Source organism: Neofelis nebulosa, chromosome 13 (assembly GCF_028018385.1).
Source record: "Neofelis nebulosa isolate mNeoNeb1 chromosome 13, mNeoNeb1.pri, whole genome shotgun sequence".
Taxonomy (NCBI): Eukaryota; Metazoa; Chordata; class Mammalia; order Carnivora; family Felidae; genus Neofelis; species Neofelis nebulosa.
The window spans coordinates 10,960,147-10,984,840 of NC_080794.1; the positions used below are offsets into that span (position 1 = coordinate 10,960,147).

General features: G+C 45.0%; 3 protein-coding genes across 4 annotated transcripts in view; all 3 read right to left on the reverse strand.

The window, feature by feature from the left end:
- Positions 1-24,150, reverse strand: part of LOC131493682 (interferon-induced protein with tetratricopeptide repeats 1-like) — a 39,533-nt gene extending 15,383 nt beyond the window's left edge. Inside the window, exon 1 of the mRNA XM_058698329.1 lies at positions 24,036-24,150. Within this exon, the coding sequence (XP_058554312.1) occupies positions 24,036-24,040 (5 nt within the window). The 5' untranslated portion in view covers positions 24,041-24,150. The remainder of the gene's footprint in view (positions 1-24,035) is intronic.
- LOC131493681 (interferon-induced protein with tetratricopeptide repeats 1B-like) lies at positions 219-24,162 on the reverse strand. Of its 2 annotated transcripts, XM_058698327.1 has the most exons (3): positions 24,036-24,115; positions 4,468-4,570; positions 219-3,772 (listed from the first exon to the last, which is right to left on the reverse strand). In XM_058698327.1, the coding sequence occupies exon 3, from the start codon at positions 3,682-3,684 to the stop codon at positions 2,353-2,355; it is 1,332 nt and encodes a 443-aa protein (XP_058554310.1). In that variant the 5' UTR covers positions 3,685-3,772; positions 4,468-4,570; positions 24,036-24,115; the 3' UTR covers positions 219-2,352. The 2 variants fall into 2 exon arrangements, with proteins under 2 accessions (XP_058554310.1, XP_058554309.1); XM_058698326.1 differs by lacking the exon at positions 4,468-4,570 and having other exon boundaries at positions 24,036-24,162.
- IFIT3 (interferon induced protein with tetratricopeptide repeats 3) lies at positions 11,846-24,155 on the reverse strand. Its single transcript, XM_058698325.1, has 2 exons — positions 24,036-24,155; positions 11,846-13,786 (listed from the first exon to the last, which is right to left on the reverse strand). The coding sequence occupies exons 1-2, from the start codon at positions 24,038-24,040 to the stop codon at positions 12,322-12,324; spliced, it is 1,470 nt and encodes a 489-aa protein (XP_058554308.1). The 5' UTR covers positions 24,041-24,155; the 3' UTR covers positions 11,846-12,321.
- Positions 24,163-24,694: the final 532 nt, after the last annotated feature.

Consider the following 24,694-nt stretch of genomic DNA (forward strand, 5'->3'; position numbering starts at 1 on the left):
TGTGGTTTTATCTTCTAGCCCGTATATATTTTGGCTCATTTGCCTCATTTTGGTTTACCTTTCAGATACGGCTTTTTGACCTTTTTATCCTGACAGTTTTGTCCTGAACATCAGAGAAAAGTTGAGAGGATTTTACAATGAACACTAATATACTCAACTACCTAGATCCTACAGTAACATTTTACACATTTGCTTAACTGCAAATCTATTCATCCATCAAGTCTCCATCCATTTATTTACCTTAGTTTTTGTTGTGTAAGAAGGCAATTCGCCGATGAAACGTGTCGGCATGCATACTGTGATGACTTCAGTCACATCTTGTTTACAAGAAAAAGACAGTATTCCTGCCCCAGTAGGTTTTTTGTGTTGCTTCAATATAATAAATCCATTCTTGGTTTAGGAGCGACAAAGTTGGAAAGGGCAGTGATTTTGGTGCTAATTATTGCTATTAATTGTTTTCCCCGGGTATCATCTGAGTGACCGCCACCCTCCGCCACCATAGGTCAGTTCCAGCCCTCAGGAAAAAACCAACCTTACAATTCCGTGGCCTGCAAAAGTAAATCCCTACCCAATACTTGAAAAAATTCTTGGTAGTGTTTATATTCCCGAAGCTTCTGCCTCAGACCTTCTATTGCTTATAGAAGTCGCTTCTGTGTTTTTCTACTTCCATCCAAACATAGAATATATGTTTTTAAGTTTACTTATTTATTTTGAGAGAGAGCATGAGCTTGAGCCGGGGAGGGAGAAAGAAAAGGAGGAAGAAAGAATCCCAAGCAGGCTCTGCGTTGTCAGCACGGAGACTGATGCGGGGCTTGAACTCCCAAACCGATGGATCATGACCTGAATTGAAATCCAGAGTTGGATGCTTAACTGACTGAGCCACCCAGGTGCCCCAAGAATACACATCTTTTTTTTAAAAAAGAATTTTTTTTAACATTTATTTTTGAGAAAGAGAGAGAGAGACAGTGCAAGCAGGGGAGGGGAAGAAAGGGAGACACAGAATCCTAAGCAGGTTCCCAGCTGTCAGCACAGAGCTGGACGCGGGGCCTGAACCCATGAGCCCAATATCATGACCTAAGCAGAAGTCGGATGCTTAACTGACTGAGCCATCCAGGTGCCCCTGGAATATATACCTTTTAAAAATCTCACTAATAAAACTCACTCAAAGACTTTGTTAGCTTACCAAGTTGCTAACTTTACTGAATGCTTTTGGAGAAAATATCTTAGGGAAAAAGATTATATGATCCACTCCAAGGGCCAGCACCTAAAAACTACATTAATGTATTTGTCACTTTTGGCTTGCACCTCCTAAATGGGCTTTTCTTTTCTTTGTCTTTCCCCAGTACATTTTAATTTTTCTTGGGGTAAGTACACGTCCAGCGACGTGTTTGGAATGCACAGATTCTTTGCGATTGCCAGTGGCTCGACAAACGTGTCCCGAAATGTTTGAGTTTCTTATGAGGTTATAGACTTGGCTTCCTGGCCAGCAGTTCTTGGCTGTGGGAAGGCCTTGGGAGATGGACACCGGGACTGGAACACTCTAGTGACCTTCTGAAGTCCCTTCTCTTTTCTCTTTCATCTTTGCTCATTTGCTTTGCTTTTAGATCTGGTAGGTCAGCATGCCCGGCCACATGAAAAGTAAATCTTTTTTTTTATTTTTTTTTATTTTTTTAAACTTCTGACTGGGTTACAGTGTCAGGAATTTTCCAAATACAGAATGTGTATGTGCACAAGTCCGCAGGAATGGGCCTGTGTGAGCTCCAGAATCAGTGTGTGTGGAGAGAGATATACGTGGTGCATGTGTATATGAGCAGCCCATGCTCTTGGCTCAGGATGACTGTCTCCAGGAATTCATGCTTTGAGTGTGTGAGCCAACCAGCGGAAGTGGCTTCGGACCAAGGCACGGACGTCCTGTGTGTGTGCGCCTGCAGAGACAGGGGTGTGTGCACAGAGCTACACTGGCATGTGACCGGTGTGCTGGGCCCAGGAGGGGCTGAAATCTTCCCTGTTTAAGACTCCTCTGTTTCGGAGACCGGGCAGATGGAGGACGGAAGCCACCCATGCGCCCTTTCCCTGTGCAAAGCCATAGGGAAAAGAGCTTCCGTTGGTCTAGCAGGTGATAGGTGCCCCCAAAAGCATCAACCGACCTTGGCCAATGAGTACAGGGATGTGTTACACATGGACGGGAGGGGAAAGAAAATGGTGGGGCGGGGGGCGGCGCTCAGCAGGCAGCACAGCCTGTGTTGTATCATCTCTTGTATTTCAGCATGTCACATGTTCCTGAAAGCAGCGATCAGGAAGGTGTTGGCTATGTTTAGTTATGACATTAAACAAGTAATGGTGACCTCTGTTTCAGACCAGGGTGTTGGAGTCAGCAGCCAGCCTGAGAGCCTTCTCATAACACACCAGGGCCTCACTCACTTCCCCTTTCAATTTGTGGATGAGCCCGAGGATGCTGAAACTTTCCACCACACGTACATTCTGATGAATATGTCTTTTAGCTAACTTCTCTAGGGCGCTGAGAATTTTCTCCCTGGTGCGGGAGATGGTTTTTATTTTGAGACCTTTTAAATAATGGGTGATTGCTTTATCCACAGATATCTTATGAAGTTCTTGGAAATGGCCATAGCAGTAATGAATCTCTTGTTGCAGATGATCGTTGATGTTCTTCATGTGCAACACTTTCTGAAAGGCGTCCTCAGCCTTTGTGTGTTGGCCTATTTCTGCATACATGTAAGCCAGTTCAACATAAGCCAACTCAAATGTGGGCCTTAGCATCAGAGTCTTTTGAATTTCACATATAGCCAAATGAACCAATCTGTGGACATTGTCTCTATCCTGTCCTTTGGGCTGCCAGTTTGCTGCTCTCTTGATTTGGATCATGCGTGCCTTGTAACAAAGCCCCATCTGGTGATGCAGGAAAGCGGAGGAGGGCGTGGCCTGCAGGGCCCTCTTTAAGAGCTGAAGAGCTTTATCCAGAGCGCCTTTCCTGCGGTAAAACTTGGCCGCGTATCGAAAGACGTAGGTCTGCGAGGACATGTTGGTCAGTGCCTCTTCGACGTACTTTTCTCCTTCGGCTTCTTGGCCCACGTCCTGAAGCTTCAGGGCGAGCAGAGCCTTAATGTACGCGTCTTCTGGGTTTAGCCTGATGGCCTCTTTTAGAGGCTGCAGACAAAATGCGTCGCTAACCTGGGTCGCTTTGTTGAAGCCGTCCAGGCGATAGATGGTGATTGCATACCCAGTGCTGAATTCAGGGTTCTCAGGCTCCGCTGCCAGAGCCTTTTCGAAGCAGGCCTTGGCCCGCTCGTAGTTCTTTCCTCCACACTTCAGCAAGGCCCACCCTTCCTCACAGTCCATCTGAGGACAGTCCAGCCTGTAGCAGGAGGGGGCTGCAAACTTCTCACAAGTGTTCGCCACCCTGTCCAGGTAAGTCTGGGCCTGTGCCAGCCTGCCCATGTGGTGATACAGCCAGGCGTAGTTGCCCCAGGTGACCAGGCTTCTCACAGCCGATCGGTCGCCGTGTTCCTGCTGGATCAGGTCTTCGGCTTCCTTCAGGCTCCCCAGGGCCTCCTGAGTCTGGCCTTTCAGGTGTTGGACGTAGGCCAGCAGGTTGTGTATGCCCGCGTTGTATTTGGTGTCTAGGAACTCAATCTCATCCAGGATCCTGTTCTCTAAATCGGGCATCTCACTGTCTTCAACTAGCAGCTTCCAGGTGAAGTGGCATCTCAGCTGAACCAGGCTATCTTCAATGGGATTCCCGTTTGATTCGTCACTGTAAAAAGTAGACAACAATTATTTGTATTTTTAGGAGCATTCAGTCTAATAGAAATGGAGCCAGCACTTGAATGGTCAAATGATACCTTCCAGTGTCCTTGCCTCCCCCTATCTGTTGCCTCCCTGGGTTCTTGTGGTCGCGTCATTAGGACAGAGAGCAGGTTGGCCTAAAAACCCTGAGGAAACGCTCATCGCTTTATGGCGCCAACAGGTAGGTTACACGTAGTCTAAAAGGCAACTTGAAAGGGATTAATTCTGCTAATGTCAAAACAATTTTAGCCCCACCCTCAGCCCTGCAAAACCCTTCTCTCCTCAACGTTGCAGTGCACCACTAGTGCTGTCAGAGGAAATGTAGGGAGAACTTCACCTGGTGTTGGGTCAGCGTAGGACCCATATGGACAGCATTCATCTTTTTTGTCTGTGTTCAGACATGTTTTATGGAGTGGCCTTGTTTTTGTTTTGGTCTCTCATGGTGTCAGGGTGGCCTTGTCTGATGTTGATGTAATGTGCATGTGGGACAGGGGAACAGGGTCCTGGCTGTGGGGCGCTGTCCAGCAGCACCGAGGCCTTGCTGATAGCGTCGGGCTGTGTGGGTTTCTTTCTTTCTGTTCAGAGAGCTTCTATATTATTGCTTCAGCCCAGAGCTGTTGGCATGTCCAAGGCGGCCTTCGTTGCCTTGAGCTCCTTCCTTACCCATTTCTAAAGTCTGCAAGCCATGAATGACCATTAGTTACATGTCAGGCGCTCTGTTGGGACATGGATATGACAGATTTCCTCTTCTCAGGTGACTTGCCATCTAGGTGGGAGACAGATCCATGAGCATTTAATTTTAACAAAAGCAGTAGGTGTTGGTTGCTTTATAATCACAGAGGAAGGATTCTTTCTCTCTTCTTGAAAACACCTTCTTGGGTTAACTCTCAATCTTTCAGCTGAAGTATTTTGAAGAATCATAGTCCTGCTGGCTCCCCACTTAGAGAATACTCCTAAGAAGATATGCAGTGGCCAGGCCAGGCCCTGGCGGTTTTGAGGCTACTTATGCAAAGGTGCAGTGGTGCTAGCTGCACATGCTAAGGCTTCCAGAAGGATCGCCAAACCAGCACTTGTATCTCAAGTCACAGTAAACGTGCAGAAGCAGATAAGAGGAATATGTAACTGTGAAAGTGCCAGCCGACCACCAGATTGGGACTCTGGAAATGGGACATTTTACATGACAGGGGCCTCGCTGTGTGGATTCTGGATTCTGCCCTTACCGTCCGGTCAGGCATGAGTTTGTTTCAGGTGGCTTGGCACTTATACCCCCTGAACATCATCAGTTGTTCCATGGTCTGTAGGTGAGATCTACCCCTCACTTTTCCTAGGACAGGCAAGATACCACCTGGGGATCGGACTCAAAGAAGCGGAGGTGCAGAGCTGGATTATACCCACTTCCTCTCAGTGAGTTGGCTTATTTGGTACTCCTGTTGGTGCCAAAAATTAGAAGTAATCAAGATGTTCTTCAGCAGGTGAGGGGATAAACAAACTGTGGTACAGCCACAGAATGGAATGCTATTCATCAGTGAAAACAAATGAGCTCTTAAGCTAAAGGAGACATGAAGGAACATTAAACGCACATTGCTATGTGAAAGAAGCATCCTAAAAAGGCTATACCCTGTACATCCAGCTTCATGACATTGTGGAAAGAACCAAACAATAGGAATAGTAAAAAGATCAGTGTTTGCCAATGCTTTAGGGGAAGTGGTATTGTTGGAGCACAGGGCGTTTTTAGGGCGATGTAATTCTTCTGATGATAGAGCAATGGTAGATGGGTGATGTTGTGCTCAATACAAAGAGTGAGCCCTAATGTAAACTGTGGACTTTAGTTAGGAATAAAGTATCAATATTGGTTCATCAGTTGGAGCTAATATACACACAAATGCAAAGTGTTGATAATAGGGGAAACTGTAGGAGGGGTGAGGGTGTGGAGGAGGGAGGTATATTAGAACTCTGTACTTCCTGCACATTTTTCTATATGTCCAAAAGGGCTCTAAGAAATTGAGTTTATTAAGTGAAAAAAAAAAAAAAAAAGAAGAAGACTTGCAATAAAGGAGGGAGACAGTTCTGATCTTAAGATCTGCTAATGTCTGAAAGGTTTAGTCAGAAGAGGGCTTTTCCTTTACATAGAGGTGCAAACAAGGCTAGAAACTGGGTGTTCTAGAAACTTCTAGAAACTGGGTGTCAGGGAAGAAGGGAGAGGGTGGAGAGATCAGGAAGTCTCTTTCCTTGTTGTCAGCCAAGCTTTGAGAAGGATTGTCTGGCCTTCCAATACTTGTTTAGCCTTGGGGGCGAGTCAGACTTAAGGGTCTCGTGGGGAAAGAGAGAGATTTGGCCAAGTTAAATTTATAGGCATTTTGACTTACAGCAATGGGCAGAACATCTAAGCAGAAAATGAACAAGGAACCAATGGCTTTGAATGACACACTGGACCAGATGGACTTAACATATATTCTGAACATTTCATCCTAAAGCAACAGAATACACATTCTTCTCATGTGTATATGGAACATTCTCTAGAATAGATCACATACTGGGATACAAATCAGCCCTCAAAAGGTGCAAACAGACTGAGATCATACCGTGCATATTTTCAGACCACAATAAAGAGTTTCATAGCAAAACTCTAAATGAACCGTAATAAAAAAGTTTGGAAAGACAACAAATACTTGGAGATTAAAGAACATCCTACTAAAGAATTAATGGGTTAACCAAGAAGTTAAAGAGGAAATTAAAAAGTACATGAAAATGATAACGCCACAGCCCCAGACCTCTGGGACGCAGCAAAGGCAGTCATAAGAGGGAAGTATATAGCAATGCAGACCTTCCTAAAGAAAGAAGAAAGGTCTCAGATACACAATCTAACCTTACGCCTTAAAGAACTGGAAAAAGAACAGCAAGTAAAACCCAAAACCAGCAGAAGAAGGGAAATAATAAAGATTAGAGCCGAAATCAAAGCTATCAAAAACAAACCAAAACAAACCAAAACAAAAATGAAAATACCCCAGTAGAACAGATCAATGAAACCAGGAGCTGGTTCTTTGAAAGAATTAACAAAATTGATAAACCTCTAGTCAGTCTGATTAAATGTACAGGCACTTTGTTCTGATTGATCACGGGAACAAATAATTCAGATGATCATTTAGGAGAAGCAGAATGAGAATCTGGAGAGTCTGTGGCCTCAACAGAAGGAGACAGGGGTCCCATCCCGAGTTTTATCTAAGTAATACGGAAAAGGGTGTTTCTCTGCAGTTTCACAGAAGACCACAAGAGAAGTTGAACTGGACAGGTTTATTCCTCACAGGTCCTGACACCACATGATAGGGATGTCAAGGCAGGCTGCAGGCAGAGAGGAAGCGTTTATCATGGGCTGTGAGTGAAATGCTTTGGGGTTCTGGGCGTAGGTTCGGAATGGTCCCTTCAAACTCAAAAGAGTGGGGTTTCGGTCAGCTCCACAGGGGCTTCTCTAAGGGGAGGAGGGCAGAAGGGGAAGGCCCCAGGAGGCCAGGAAGGTTGTTGCTCAGACAGGCTGCTGGGAGATATCATATCAGGAACCTACATTTGCTTGTAATTCTGCAGGCTGCTATCTAGGGCGTGTACTTGCACATGAAGACTAATGTTAGTTCAACGCCCCACTCAGGCTCCTTGGCCAAACAAAATGGATACCGAGACAGCAATAACATGGAATAGCTTAGCTAAACTCCCCACATTCTCAGACACCAAAGTTGGGGGTGGGCAGATTTTTTGACCGTGGCTTTTGTCTAGAAGCACAGGGCTCAGGTAAAGTTCAGCATTGTCAACATCATTCCAGGCTGTCCCGTGCTTGGTGCAGCCCCTACAGCATCCCACTTCAGTGACCTCTGTCCCCTCTGGGCTCCACATGTTTACGGAGACAGACGTCTTAGAGGCCATGAAGTCTTAGAAAACTTCATTGATGGGACGCCTGGGTGGCTCAGTCGGTAAAGTGTCTGACTTCCTCTCAGGTCATGATCTCATGGTCCATGAGTTCAAGCCCCACATCAGGTTCTGTGCTGATGGCTCAGAGCCTGGAGCCTGCTTTGGATTCCGTGTTTCCCTCTCTCTGCCCCTTCCCCACTCATGCTCTGTCTCTCTGTCTCTCTCAAAAAAGAATAAATAAGCATTAAAAAAATTTAATAAAAGGAAAAATTCATTGACATGATGTCAGCAAACTCATTATGTCAGGTTTGAATATGAGCTGAAGGGAATTAGGTCTGCCAATGACTTATCAACCCTGCATGATGGTTTATAAGCCTCAGTCATCTGGCACCTCTGGAAGCCATGTTTTCCTTGTGAACTCCTGTGTGTATGTATGTAATTAAACCTATTTTTTCTCTTACTAACCTGGCTCTTGTCTAACTGACTCATGAGCCCAGCCATTGAATATAGGAGGGTAGAGGGAGAAAGATTTTTCCTCCCCTGCACTATAGAAGCCCTAGTTCTATCCACCCCTTTGAGTTATGCATCCCTGAGTTCCCCCATGTGTGTGGATATACCAGTTAATAAGCAGCTATTTTTCTCTTGCTAATCTGTCGTCAGTCTAATTTGCAGGGCCCCTGCTGGAGAACCTGGGAGTACTGTAGGGGGAAAAGATTTGTTTTCTTCCCTTACACTATAATATAACTTACCTGTAATTATGGCTGCATGCTGAGTCTGGGAGTCCTTTTAACATATGGGCAAACCTGAGGGTGGCCATGGGTCCCCTCAGTGCATGCTTGAAGGACCCTGACTCACTGAAACATGGTGAAAGCATTGTTTGGGAATGAAGGGTAAGGGGATAGATACCTGGGGTGCCTGGTGCCTGTGGAGTCATTGGTGGCACTCATAAACTGTACAGAAAAGGGTTAACATATCAGGCCTTAGACTATGATCCTTAGAAAGACCTGCTTGTAAGGTTTGTCCTTGGCTGACATCTGGGAACTTGGATTTTTGGAACGCTCCCACCATTCTCTAACTGATCAGGCTGGTTTGCTGTGCGTAAACGGTTTGTGTAAACAATCTGGTTAATGCCGACACCTGCTTTCCTTCTGGGAGTCTGGAATTTTGATATGTGCTAAGCAGGGGGTGCCTGTGTGTCTGGTCCCCGATACAACCCTTGGGCACTGAGGCTCCAACTAGCTTCAGATGTGTGACATTCGATACTGGAGGAATTAAGCACATCCTGTTTGATCCTACTGGGACAGAATCTGGGAGAATTGTGCCTGGTTTCTTTGACCTTCACCCCATGCACTCTTTCCCTGTGCTGATTTTGCTTTTGTTGTATCCTTTTGTTGTAATAAGTCTAATCCATGAATAGGACCGTATGTTGCGTCCTGTGAGTCCTTCCAGTGAATCACCGGACCCAGGTGGTATCTTGGGGACTCTGATGCCAGCTTCCTAGAATTCTCATTGGAGAACACAATACAGCAGGCAGTTAGGGAACAGTCACTCCATCTAGTGGAGCAAGGGGGAGGAAGGACAGGACAAGACTTGCTGAGTGTGGCTCTCTCTCCACCCTTCCCAATTTCCTATGAGAATGAATAAAAAATGGACTGCAGAGGAAAATCTTAAAGTCCAAGGAAAGTATTCCCCGTGCATTTAAGAGATCCTGGCTGTCCAGGCCCAACTTTTACAAAACGGAGCTCACTGTGTCAGCTGCTGGTGGTTCTGGAGAGGCCGGTGCAGCCCTGCGTGGACGTAATTCTAAATTCCTTTGCATGTAGCTTGAGGAGCAGTACCACTGTCAAGGTCCTGTGAATTTGCCGTATCAGGATGAATTAAAAAAATCTGACACCGGATTACAAAAGACAGTGGGAAAGAGGAGTAAAATGGAAAGCCAGGAGATTCCGGAATCACACACGGGAGTGTGGGGGAGGGGGGTTTGGATTAAGTGGAGGAACTGATAGGAAGAGACACAAGTCAGGGGTCTACCCTCACGGTAGAGCCTGAAACCTCTTGGTTGTGCCAACAGACTGAGGACACAGCATGTGAGAAAGTACAGAAATGCATGTGAGCAGAGCGTCTTGGCTCACACAGCTATGGACTTGAGTCCCAGCGATACCTCTTTCTAGCTGTGTGGCCTTGGACGAGTTACCAAACCTTTCTGAGCCTCATACCTTCCACACTGGTTTTAGATGCTAGCAATGGGCTTAGCACAGATCCTAGAACATAGTTCAGAGGCCAGTACAGAAACCTGCCATGCTTTTATTGTTACTGTTTTGTAGTTTGGGACACTTACTCTTTTATTTTCCCAGCACCCTCCCCTAGGATTCAGAGAAGTTGTTTTAGAAGAGGTGAGCTCACACAGTGAGCCACTGAGCTGGTGGTAATGGCAATGTCATAGCCGTCAATGGAGACAATGTGTTCAAAATTTTTTGAGAGCTCAGTTCATTCCAGGCACTGCTGGAATGGGCATATAGTTGTGAGCAAAGGAGACAGAGTCCATCCTTCCCTGGAGCTGATAAGCCTGAGGGCAGGAGTCCATGGTTTCCCCTGTGGAGACAGACTCCGTTCCTCCAATTGTCTCTTCTGTGGACAGCCCTAGAATCTGCTAAGACATGCTATGTGGCCACCAGTCAAGCCTGCCCCACAGCCTAGGTGGTAAAATGGCACTGGTCGAGAAGTTCTAAGTCCCCACCGAGTTACTAGTTGGGTAGGGTTGGGTATGGCCCCAGGTAGTAAGGAGTGGATGTCTGTGAAAAACCAGCGATTTCTTATTCCCTCTGGGTCTCCAGAGGCGGGGCTGTGTGAGATCAGGGGCACACACAAGGAAGTGCAGATTGTGGACGTTCCCTCAGACAACAGTAGATTGTGGGTGCAGAGGCATCTTTTCCATAAAATTGTCCAGGCAGCAAAATAAATCAAAGCCTAGGTATGTAGGTCAGGACAGATCAACAGCAATTCTGGGAGCCTTAGCACCATCTGGAAGGCGGATGGGACCCTGAGCATGGAGGGACAGGGTAGGTAGGTGGCCACGATCCTTGTGTCAATCAGCTGTGTGTAATTTCCGGGCATGGGACCAGGTACCCCTGTTGGAGAAACTTCCAATGTCCTCCTTCGCCACCAGTATTCAAAATCTTTGTGTCCTTGAGCATGTGTGTTTGCATATAGATGGGCAATTCCTCACCTACCCCAGAGCTGTACCTGTTGCCAGTCTCCACCTTACCCCCAGCCACCCTTCCATGTTCTTCCACGCTTTCAATGTTGGTTTCCATGCTAATATTCTTTACCTGGGCCCAGCAACCCCTCTGGAACGGGCTGCTCCAGGCCAAGGCTGGCCAGGAGGCAGCAATTCACTGCTGGGCACTTGGAGGCTCTCCCAGCCTTGCTGGAGCCAACAGATAATTCAGGGGTGGGGGGCAGCCTCACTGAAGTCTGCTGCTTTTACAGCCAATGTGGCTTATGAAACACCTTCCCAGAATTCCCCTTCTGCACAAGGAAAGAAAGAGTCAAATTTCTGACTGCCCACTCACAAAGGAGGTGGGATTGCCAGTCCCTCTGTCTTGTCTGGGATCTGGTGCCTAACAATCTTCCTCTGCACCCAGACATCGGATGATACCACTAGAGAAGCATACGGATGCAGGCCTTATAATGGGTTGAGGAGAGGTGGACAGGGTCCTCGGCACATCTCCTAGCTGCATGGTGCACAAGCCTGTGGGTCTCCGCAGCTGGGAGGGACTACTTGAATATTTTCATACCGTCGGGCGGGTGAAGATCTCTGTCTCTATAGCCAGCCTAGTACTGGCACCTCTTACACACCATCAGGAGGGCAACTGTCCAGGTATTGCTGGGTGCACAGCAGCCCTGCAGAAGCTGCTGGCTGGGCACTGCACTCCGCTGGGGCCCCTGGACTGGAATAAGAGAGAGAGTTCCCATGGCCAAGGGCAGGCCGGCTACAGGGGAGTGTTAGCTAACAAGGGCATGTTGACAGTAGTATGGTATGGCTGTAGCAGTTACCCACTGTCCCTAGACAGTGTCCCGAAGAGAAACTTTGGGAATTAATATTACTCTCAGTCACACATGCAAAGCACACAACTGCTTAATCCTGAGTCAAAATTCTAAGGTTTATTGTAGCATCGCTATCAAGAATACATATTTATTGTAGTATCACAATCAGGAATATATATACGTGGCTGAAGCCAAGAGTCAGACAGAAGGAATATTCCAGGATTAGTCAAAAGGTGGTCTTTCAGGGGGTCCAGAAGGCTAGATAGCAGCGGGGCAGAGGGCAGGAGACCTGGGAGCAGGCAGCGGCGAGCTAAGACTCTTGGCAAGAAGGGCAGAAATGGGGGCTATCCGGTGAACCGAGTGCAGACTGAGAATTACTCAGCAGCATGCAGGCCTGAAGCACTGTTTCCACTGCTAATTTTGTTATAAGACCTGCGGACTAGGGAAGTGTGGGTGGCTGATATGCACAGGGGAGACAGACACGAGGGAACAACTCCTCAGATGTGCCCTAAAGCAGTAAGCGAGACCAGCACCCCACGCTCCCTGACTGTGCTCCCGTCCCTCCTCTGTGTTTCAGCTCAGGGTTGGGGGAGCTCTGAGAACGGGGCTGTGTGGGCCCCGGCCTGCTTCCTCACTGCCTTGTTCAAGCTCAGGGGACGGCAGGAAAAAGCTGCCTATGCCGGTAGGGCTGTTCCTTAAGAGGTAGCCCAGTTCCTTCTCATAACATTCGGCTGCCTGAAGCAGCTCTCCGTTCAGCTTGTGGATTAATCCTTGGAGATACCAAGAATTGGGTGCATTTTGTGGAAGCTGATTTCCAGCTATGTTCTGTGGTGGGCACTTCATCTCTCCCTTCTCAGCTGGTTTTGTGCTTGTGGGCACACCCTCTAAATCACGTTGGACAGAAGTGTCTTCAGACTTCCCATGATGCCCCTCAAAGTCGCAATAGTGCTGGTGGGGTTGTAGCCTCCCAGTGTTGGGGAGCTCCTTACTGAAAGCTGTCTGAAAACAGTCTTCTCTTTCCAGGAGGTCGGTGACATCAGAATATGCATACAGTGGATCTACTCCTTTCTCAATAGCTTTGATCACATAGTCAATAGCATGTTTCTTTAGTTCTTCAATCTTCTCTCCATTCTTGCCAGCTTCAGATTCTCCTGCACTCTGAATCTGTTTGACTTTTGCCCTATAGCAGCATGCAATCTGGTGATACAGGTAACCATTGTTTGGAATGGATTTCGATGCCCTTAGAAACAGTTCAGTAGCTTTGTCTACATCACCTTTATTTTTGTAAAATGTGGCCGCATTGCGAAGGACATCTGCTGGGCAAGGAGTGTTCTCCACGGCCTCTAGGACCAACCGCTCCCCTTCAGCTTCTTCATTCATCTTCTGCAATTTCAGGGCCAAGAGTACTTTGACATACTGATCGTCGGGATTCAGCTCAAGGGCCTGCTTCAGATCATTGACAGAGAATGGCTTCTGTGGTTTATTATCCAGGCGGTATGTTGCGATGGCCAGTCCAGAAGAGAATTCTGGGTTGTTGGGCTTCTCTTCCAGAGCCTTCTCGAAACATACCTTGGCCCTTTCATTGTGCTTTCCTCCACACTTTAGCAGTGTCCACCCTTCTTCACAGTCAAGCTCAGGGCACTCCATACTGTATGGATTTGAAAACTTCCCGCATACTTGTTTCACCTTGTCCACATAGATCTGAGCATCTGTGAGTCTGCCCAGGTGATAGTAGACCCAGGCATAGTTTCCCCAGGTGACCAGCCTTCTGATTTCTGCTTGATCAGAGTGTTCTCGCTGGACCAGCTCCTCAGCTTGCTGTAGGCACTCCAGGGCGGCCTCGTTGTGACCATTTAAGTGTTTTATGTAGGCCAAAAAGTTGTACATTGTAGCTTTGAAGTCAGCATTTACGAATTCAATCTGGTTACACACTCTGTCTTCTAGATCACGCAAGATACCATCTTTTTTAAGTAAGTTCCATGTGAAATGGCATTTCAGCTGTGGGAGGATTTTTTCCAGAGAATTCTTGTTGACCTCACTGTGGAGAAAATAGACACGGTCACTGTGATGTGCACCTGCCAGGCACCGCGCCCTGGGATGCAGTTACAGGTTAAGTTTGTGTGTCAATCTGCCCGGGCTGTGGGAGGCCCAGACTTCGAGTCTAACATCAGTTCTGGGTGTGTCTGTGACCAGCATCTGACTCAGGAGGCAGGGGTAAAGCAGACTGTCTTCCCCAGTGTTGGCTGGGCACCACCCGGTCTGGTGAGGGTCTGAGTACAACAAGAAGGCAGAGGGAGTGTGAATTCTGTCTGCCTGGCTGTGTGAGCTGGACATGTGTCTTCTCCTCCCCTTAGACTGGAGCCTGTACATCGGCCTTCCTGGTTCTCGGGCCCTCAGACTTGGACCTCAGCCTATGGCATTGTTCCTCCAGCTCTCAGGCCTTTGGCCCAGACTGGAATTACAGCATTGGCTCTCCTGGGTCTGCAGCTTGTGGACAGTGACCCGTGATTATGGTCTTCGTCCTCCATGATCATGTGAGCCAATTCCTGAGAATAAATCTCTTTCATTTTGTGTGTGTGTGTGTGTGTGTGTGTATAGTATACTATATATAAATACTATATTTGTAATATATATACCATATTTATAATATGGTATGTATCTACAAATATATATACACATGTATTTTGTATATATGTATATATAAATATATACATACACACATATATATTTTAAACCAGCAGTAGGTAAGAATCTTTAATCTTTATTTTACTGAAAGTAGAGAAAAGAGTAGATAAAAATAAGCATGTTTAGAAATTGTTATAGAAAGAAGAAAAAAGAGGGTTAAACTTCTCAGTGAGGAAAACCAAAAAAATATGTCCGGTTGTATAAAGGCTCTTCCCTTTCAAGAAATGGGGATAAAGCTGAAGATCCAGTTTGTTTTCACTGTTGGCAAATGGACAAAGTAACAGAAAAACTAGTTGAGTTCAAACGTTGTGAATCCACTACTTGAGCCTACTCATGATCTGAGCGAAGTCGATGACTACAGTTCAGGGCAGAGTTGATGGTGGGACAGCCAAGAGTCCCCCATCCAGGAGTCCATCCTGCCCTAACCTTCACGTAGAAGCTGAAGAAAAAGCCCTTCATGCAGTCTGAGCTCCATAGTTGGCTGCCCGCGTTTCCTCTATTGTGGTGCTCTGAACGGTTGACTTCTTGGTCAGCAAACACATGGAAGAGCCTGGAACAACTGCCTTTAGCAAATGCCTGCTGCCTCTTCCCAGCCTTGGTGGGTGGGGCCTGACATCTCCCAGCAGCTTACATGGACATACATGTATCTCCTAGTGGTCCTGTTTGTCTGGAGAGCCCTGACTAGTGCGCACCCTATGTTGTCCTCGACGGAAGAGGAGGTACCTTCCTCACGCTCCCTAGCTTCACCCGCCTGTAGCTGTGCTCTGTGCAAGAGCCCATGGAGCATGTCCCTCCCACTGTGTGGGCAGATCTGCAAGGTGAGGTGGGCGGGTGGGAGGAGAGCACTGCAGAGAGAAGACCTGGATCTCTTGTCCTGCTCCATTAGAAGTCAGGGCTCAGTTCTCACATGCTGGGCAAGGTGGATCCAATGACCCTTTACAGGGGTACTCCTTTGTGTCGCTTTGTTAGTTTTGAAGGATGCCAAGGCAAAGTAAAGTCAGTTATCCTTGCTCTCTCTGGCCTAGGAGCCCACAGACTGGTTAGAAGGAGCCACATAAAGAGAAGGAAGCCCAGGGGTGTTTTACACCATGCTGTGGAGACTGAGCCCTTTCCCTTCATCTTCACCATCTCCCTACAGTCACTCACACAGACCCATGGGCGCTCACTTTCAGTCTGATTGGGGCAGCCTTCCCGTCACAGGCCAGATCCCCAGACAGAATGAATTCATTTTGAGCAACAAACAAGCAAAATCAACAAATCTGAGTTTTGTAGATGGAGGATGCCAAGGGAGATCACTGGCCTTATTCAGTTGGATAAACTACCAGGTTCTCAAAGTGTTCTCCTATCACTATTTGCCTGGGACTTGGAGGATGTTTCACTGAGTTTGTGCTCCCCTTTTCTACCAGTAGATTCCTGACACCACGAGATTGTTAAGAACCTCCAGAAATCATTAAACCCAGTTGTTGTCCATAGTTTTGGGTTTCACAGACTAGCACAACTTCATAAAGAAGTTGAGTCAAGTAGGGCTGCCAACTTAAATTTGGCAAAATCATGACAATGGGAGAAAATGTATTCCAAAAGACACCAACCACCTATGCTTGCCAACACTGGATTTAAAAAAGACAAAAAGAAAGAAGCATTTTTATCCCTGAAGAAATAAGAAAGATATAATGAGAATAAAGGGAAGTTCTTTAACTTGTCAAAATACATTTTGCTCACTGAGGAGCCACTGACTCTATTTGTACTTTCCCAAGGACCAGCACCAGTCCACACACTACTGCTGCTGCTCTGGTTTCTGTCTGTCTCTCCAGCAATGCTCATCTAGGCCATTTCTGGACCCAATGTGATCACATGTGAAATGCCTTATAGTGAAAGACACAGAGGCAAGGCAATTGACCCAAGACAAGGGAAAAGGGGGAAGTTGCTGTCTATCTAGATACCCTTTTATGTGCATGCCTCTATTCCTGGCCATCTTTATCATTCTCTAGGTCCCTGGCTAGAGCACCACAATGCCAATGTCTTTTATCCCCATTCTAGAGTTTTCCAGTTTGGCTTCATGTGGTGATTCTAGCTGCCCTGTTTGAAGGACTACAGATCATGACTCAAGGTAGCAAGTATTAGAAAGTAAACATTAAGAGCAAGTTGTAAAGATGATCACTGAACAAATATGTTTATAACTGTTATGCAAGTAAGGCATAATAAAGGCATTTCTGTGTTTCAGCATTAGTTAACTTTGCTGACTTCCCAATTAGGGCATTGGAGGAAGGCACGAGTTTCAGATCGGTAGAATGTATCTGTAGATATAGGTGCCTGGAAATAATAGGTGAACACTCTATCAGCCATAGAGTGTATTCATCCAACTTCTCAGTGAGCCTGCAGAATAGCAGGTAACTTTGGTTGTTTTTGCTATAACACCAGTTTGATAACACTATCTCGCTATCTTTTTTTCCCGTGGTGATGACACAGGCTGAAATATTAGTAAACCAGAGGGATCTTACCAGACTAAAATTTTAGGCACTTATTGATAAAGATGAAACATATCCCATCAACTCTCCAAGATGAAACACATTCCAATCCTGTTATACATAAGCTTCAGGAGATGTCAGTGGCTCATGAAGTGTAGGGCAAGTAGAAAAGCTCCCTCTATATTCCTGAACCTGAGAGACAGCCCCAAAGATGGAACACTTAGGGATACTCCATCCCTACCACCACCTCACCAAATGCTAGAGCTAGCCATGCTAGGGAATGTATGCTAACAAAGGGCAGTTTGTTCAGGAAGAGAGCCAACTGTGTAAGTGGCTTCATGATTATAAGACTTATTGAAAATTTTAATTAAGTTCTGTTGACTTTTCATAAGGTTTCCTCTGTACATTTCCAATTTGATTATATATTTGACACCTGATACCCCCTTGAAGTAAGATTTGGAGAAAAGTATATTGGACCATGAGTCCTGATATCTTGATAAGAAGAAACATGAAACTTGGAGCTGGAGTCCAGGAGATTTGCTTTAAAACACTATTGCCTTGATAGGTAAATTGCTTATAAATCCAGTATAATGATTAAAAAACAAAAGTTTTTTTTAAAAAAAATAACTATAACCACCATAATCTGTTAATGTATAGACAAGTTACAAAGATATAAATTGTGACATCTGAAACATAAAATGTAGGGGGAAGGAGGAGTAAAAAAAGGTATGCATTCAAACTTTTAAGTTATATACTTAAAATGGTCTGTTATAAATATAAGATGTTTTATTTCAGCCTCATGGTAAACACAAAGAAAAAACCTGTACTAGATACATAAAAGGTAAAGAGAAAAGAATAGAAGCACACCACTACTACAGAAAAGCATTAAATCACAAAGAAAGAGAGCAAGAGAAAAGGAAGGAAATAAAGGAATTGTAAAACAGCCAGAAAACAATGAACAAGATGGCAATAGTCTATAGTCTATAGGCTATAAGTCTATAACTATCCACAATTGCTTTAAATATAAATGGACTATATTCTCTAATCAAAAGACACAGAATGGCTGAATGGATGTAAAAGAAGACCTAACACAAGCTGCCTTCAGCTTTTAGGACACACATAGACGAAAGTGAGGGGATGGAAAAGATATTCCATGAAAGCCAAAGAAAGCAGGGGCAGCTATACTTATATTGGACAAAATAGACTTCAAGTTAAAGAGGGAAAGAAAGTCATTAATTAACAACAAAGTGGTCAATCCAACAATAGGATATAATGTTTATAAATGTTTATGCACCCAACACACCAGCACCTAAATATATAAAGCAAATATTAATAGACCTGAAGGGAGATAGAGAGTAATACAGTAATAATAAGGGACTGCTCTATCCCTTTTCAACAGTGGATAGATCATCCAGACAGAAAATGAATAAGAAAACATCAAACTTAAACAACACTTTAGCCAGGTGAACTTAGACATTTACAGAACATTCCATCCAACAGCACAAAATACACAGTCCTCTGAAGTGCACATGGAACATTCTCTAGGACAGATCATATAGGCCACAAAAAAAATCTTAAAATTTAAGGAGACTCAAATCATATTAGGCATCTTTTCTGATCAGTATCATTCAATCATAAACAAAAAGACAAACAAACACAGAAATCCTGCCATTTGCATCAACATGGAAGGAATATGAGGAGATCTTGCTAAGTGAAATAAGCCAGACAGAGAAAGACAAATACTGCATGATGTCACTTATCTGTGGATTCTTAAAAAAAAAAAAAAGGAAAAAAAAAGTCAAACTCATAGAAACAGTAGAAAAGTGGTTGTGGGGGGTGGAGTGGGGAAATAGGTAGAGGTTGCCAAAAGTACAAACTTTCAGATGTAAGATAAATAAGGTCTGAAGATCTAATGTATGACATAGTGATTCTAATTAATAACATGGTATTGTATATATAATTGGGATTTGTGGAGAGAGTAGAACATCAATATTCTCACCAAAAATAAACAAACAAACAACACAAGGATGTGAGGTGATAACTGACCTAATGGAAAAAGGGAGCCCTTTCACAGTGTGTTTGTATATTGAATCACTATGATGTATCCTTTAAATATCTTAGAATTTTATGTGCCAATTATTCCCCAATAAAGCTGAAAGAAAAGAATAGAATTACTTTAGCAATTCTTATCCCTTTTCTTCTGTGTAGTTTAGTTACATGAAACACTCTGTTCCTCACTCCCCTCTTTGGATTTTTATTACATATTTTTATATGTTAATTCACATATTTACACATGTCACTGTAATTACATATTTATGATAATGTTAACATCATTAACTGAGTAGATCAAAATAAAACATTTGAAGATAATTCTGATTAAAAAATATAAAAAATACAATTCCCTTTTTAAAAACCAATACCCCATATGCCATGGCTTCCTCACTTACTAATTTAGCTTGTATATGTTTGTGAAAGTTGCTCTAAACACTCTTTATATGTATATGTATGAAATTTAGGCCTTGTTTCTGATCTATTCAATCTGCATTTCGGAATGCAGGGCCTGCTAATTTGCGTTCTAACTGGGCACTCAGGTTAGTTGTGATACAGGACATTTGCTACAGTTTGTGACAGTTCATAGTCCACAGGGGGCGCCTAGCAGGTCAGTAAGAGGGCGTGTCAGGTAGACATTGTCAGCTCAGAAAAATTTCCTTCCACCGTTCTAGGTTCTTCGGCTAGTCTAATAATTAAGTTGACGTAAGCCAGATGAACAGGGAAGAAAAATTTAATTTTGTAGGTGTAGGAGCCCCATAAAAGCATGAGGCCCAAAGGCAGTCAGGCAGTTGAGGCTCAAATGCCATCTTCAGCTAAGTAGTAGATTGGGTCCTGGAATTTCAAAGCGGTGGAGAGCAATTCCCAAAAAGATGAGTGTAGACGGTTGATACTCAGCCTTTTGCCCTGCCGTGCATGTAAGTCTTTCAGATAAAAAGTTATCTCTGGTAACAGCTCCCTTTGGGGTCAGGGCCCGTATCTAAATTCTCTCAGGCAGTTAACAGAGAGGTAAACGTTTTCTTGAGTCTGTTGGGTCTCAGTTGCCTTTGGCTCAAAATAACCCACATGCCAAAGCAGCACATTTTGGGGTGGCGTATTTTCCGCCCCTTCACCATATTTCTCAGTTCTGAAAGAGCAAACTTTGGGTAAGAGCAACCTCATTATGAAATGCAGTGCTGGCTTAGTCATTAGCAGAGAAGTAACCACACTTTTGAAATAACCCACAACAACCACAACAAAATTCACTGACTTAGTCTTTTCACAAAAGAAACAAAAGAGGGACCCGGACCTCCAGAACTCTCCTGAGGGACAGTGGTGCCCTCCAGGCCCTCTGCCCCTTTCCACCTGCCAGTCTCTTCTCCTCCCCCCCCCCCCCCCCCGGCTCTCCTGGAAGCACTTCCCTCAGTGTCTGTAAATCAGAAATGGCCACAAAACTAAGAGAGATTTATGATCGAATTAGATAATTGTGTATTTCATCTATAAGCAAGCACTGCATCAACATACTTCAGGAAGTTGCATGCAAGGCTGAAGATTTGTGGGAAATTCTCAACTTCCTATCAGAAAAGTAGGGAACATTTTACCTCATGATGGCTATTCCCTCAATTCTGAAAAGCTGGGGTCCAGGCTGATTTTATTTTCTGCTTGTGGATCAGAAGCAACTGCTGAAGGGCCTTCCAACCAGGATGCCAGCTAGCCCTGAGATCTATGCTTTTATCAAACAGAAAAGGACAATGAGACCAATACAGTGCTATCAGGATTCCCACTGAGGAGAAACTGAAACCTAATTGTCAGAGCTGAGGTCATTCCCACCGGGAACAGGGTTCCACACACACTGGGGGTTTGGAAAAAGGCATTATACGTATATATGTAGGCCCTACTCTCAGAGCTTCTGTTGAAATCTGGGTGTGGGCTCAGGCTCAGGAATCTGCATTCATACAAGCACCAGGGAAATTGTGTACCTGGAGGAGCCCCTGTCCCGCATTTTGAGAAGCACTATTCTAGAGGGATTTTGAAAAGCAGTTTCCCACTTACTTGTCAGAGATAATGTAGCATATCAAAGAGCGAGGCAGACAATCTAGAAGAGAGGAAAATGACCACAAGATACCTGGAGTTCTGTTACCTCTTTGACCTAGTCTGGAATATTTCTGGAATCACATTATTTAGCCTCATTTCCTTATGAGGAAATGGTCCTGAATGATCTTCCTTTTTCCTTCCATCCAAATTGTAGGAAACTATGCCTTGGGGAGGTCTGCTTTTATCTTCCTCTAATGTGTGGCTCTGTGCACTCCAAGAGTTTCCATCAAAGAGAGTGGTCCTCATTCTCCAAATAGGGATCTCGAAGGCCCAGTCCTTTAACTCCTGCCCCTTGTCTCTAGTGTGAGCACAATTAAAAGCATTAAGACCCTCCACCCTCTTGGATTTGGTCCACAGAATTAGAAGATGCTCGGCCCTAGAGTTTGGTACCTCACTAATGACTCTGCTCTGACACCTACTCTCTTGGCTGCTGAGCCTCATTTTCCTCATCTAGAAAGTGAGACTAAGTCTGGAAGTTTTCTTTCCATTTCTATTTTTTGGAACAGCTTGAGAAGGATAGGTATTAACTCTGCTTTAAATGTCTGGTAGAATTCCCCTGGGAAGCCATCTGGCCCAGGACTCTTATTTGTTGGGAGACTTTTTATAACTGATTCAATTTCTTCACTAGTTATGGGTCTGTTCAAATTTTCTATTTCTTCCTGTTTGAGCTTTGGTAGTGTGTGGGTGTGTAGGATTTTGTCCATTTCTTCCAGGTTGTCCTGTTTGTTGGTGGGAATGCAAACTGGTGCAGCCACTCTAGAAAACAGTGTGAAGTTTCCTCAAAAAATTAAAAATAGAACTACCTTATGACCCAGCCATAGCACTACTAGGAATTTACCCAAGGGATACAGGAGTGCTGATGCGTAGGGGCACTTGTACCCCAATGTTTACAACAGCACTTCCAAAAATAGCCAAATTATGGAAAGAGCCTAAATGTCCACGAACTGATGAATGGATAAAGAAGATGTGGTTTATATATACAATGGAATACTACTTGGCAATGAGAAAGGATGAAATCATGTCATTTGCAGCAACGTGGATGGAACCGGAGGGTATTGTGCTAAGTGAAATAAGTCAGGCAGAGAAAGACAGATTTTATATGTTTTATATGTTCCACTCAAGATGTGGATCTTGAGAAACTTAACAGAAGACCATGGGGGAAGGGAGGGGGAAAAATAGTTACAGAGAGGGAGGGAGGCAAAGCACAAGAGACTCTTAAATACAGAGAACAAACTGAGGGTTGATGGGGGATGGAGGAGAGGGGAAAATGGGTGATGGGCATTGAGGACGGCACTTGTTGGGAGGAGCCCTGGGTGTTGTATGTAAGTCAATTTGACAATAAATTATATTCATAAACAATAGAAAATGAGGCTGATAAAAATCACAGTTCTTCCTTCCTAGGGCTATTGGGAAGATGATATGAAATAACACACGGAAAGCCCTCGACAGAGCACACTACCAACTGCTGACCACGCAGAAAGAGTTACCCTCACAATCGCTGGTCTATTAGTGTTACGATTTTAAAAGAAGTTTTAGTGCACGGGGCAGCAACAGAGTTCCTCAGTGAGTGGGGCAGAGGAGGGTGCCCATCAGCCAGCCCGAAGATAGTAGGTGTTTCCCCAGGTGGTTTTTCCCCTTTGGCAATTTTTAGCCCTGCCAGGGAGGAGCAGACCCACCTGGCCCTGGCCCTATATAGCCTCTGGGAACAGGGCAACTTGATGTGGGCACCGGTCCAGCAGAGTCCAGAGAACCCCTTACCACCCCCGCCCCCCAGACTTCCTCAAGTCAGTGACTCTGGACACACCTAAGCACGGGCCACTGTAAAACCTCTTGGGGCAAACTGGCTAACAGGGCGCTGGGCAGGGCCAGGCTTTCTGGTTAACCCCACTCATGGAGACACATATATAACTTGGAACCTGTTACATAGCAAAGGGTAACCTGAGGCACTTGGCAGTGACTTCCTCTTACCTGGCCCATTCCCGAAAAGGAGCCCTGGGGACTTGCCCAGGGTGTGGTCACTGGGATCCTCCCTCCCCATGGTGTTTGAGTGAAAATGGCTTCTTCTTCTCTCAACTCTATCCTTCCTGAGGCTCTAATGGCAGAACTTAAGCATGTTCACATGCTTTAACGAAAAAACCAACAAAAACCCAAATTTGCTAAGATTATACTTTACATACAATAAGATGCACACATTTTAAGTGTAGAGTTTGATGAGCTTTGAGCTTTGACAAGCAACGAGCACCACTATCTCCCTACAGACTATTGACATCATTCCCAAAGATTCCCCACTCTGCTTCCTACCCAGCCCCAGCCCCCTCCACCATCCCAGGCAGCCACCGACCTGCTTTCCATCACTAGAGATTAGATTGTTATTAAAAAAGAGATAAGGTCATTCTGTTTTGAAGAGCAAATTGTTTGCTGCTCCCCAGCTCTCATCACAGAAATAAAAACACACTCTATGCTTCTGGTTTTGTTTTGATATAAGAAATGGAAAAATGCCCATATGGAAGAATTATTTCTTCCACTTCCCACCTCGAACTGACCCAACGTTTCAGGGCAAAATTCCTCAACACACGAGTGGAGTTTGTACTACCAATTCCATCTTTAATAATATCTGCTGAAAAGAAATGCTTCTTTTTAAAACGACAAGAAAAAAAGCCTCTCAGTCGTTGCAAAGAAAACAACAACAACAAAAAAGCCCATAAAGAGTAATTCCATCACTCCTCCCAGGTCCAACTTGGAATCCACAAACTGTGCTTGAGTGGGTCTAACACTCCTGCTGAGCCCTCCCTCTTCTGGGCTCCCAGCTGGAGGAGCAGTTCTAGAAGCTCCGGAAGCTTCAGTGTGTGTACTCCGGGGAAAAGACCCGGAAATAAAAGGCGCCCACACCGATAAACGCACGGTTCATCCAAAAGCCGCGGGACAACACAGAACCCTGCCTGCACCCAGCAGCTCCGTTTACAATTTGCATTCAAGATCAGGGGAGGGGCGCTTACACATTTCTATGTCACTGACCTCATGTCTGCAACCTGCTCCTCTTCCGTTCTGAAAAGCTGGGCCCCAACCTGATCCGTTCTTGGGAAACGTCCCGAGTGTGCCCCAAGTCCCTGCTGAAGGAGCTATATAAGGGGCGTGGGGGCGGGGGACGCGTCAGCTGATGTTTTCTCCCTGCTTCCGAGCCAGTGCCTCCGTGAAAGGGAAGGGAACTGGAAAGTGAAACTGATCAAATTCCAGGAAAAGAAGACTGAAGGTCGAAATCTCTGGTAACTCAGTGGAAGCATCTTTTAAAAATTCTGGAACGATGCTTTGAGAGAACGTGAAGGCGCTCGCAGGAATCTGACCATCAGTCCAGGGCGAGTCCCAGGAAACAGCTTTTTTTTTTTTTTTTTTTAATTGCAAGTGAATATTTTATTATTCTTGTTTGAAAACAAAACAACTTAAAAAATTTTTTTTAATATTTATTTTTGAGATAGAGAACACAAGTGATGGAGTGGCAGAGACAGACAGACAGACAGACAGACAGATAATCCCAGCAGGCTCTGGACTCCCAGCTGTCAGCAAAGAGCCCGACGTGGGGCTCGAACTCACAAACCACAAGTTCATGACCTGAGCGGAAATCAGACACTCAATTGATTGAGCTACCCAGGTGCCCTTCAAATTAGTGTTTTTATTTT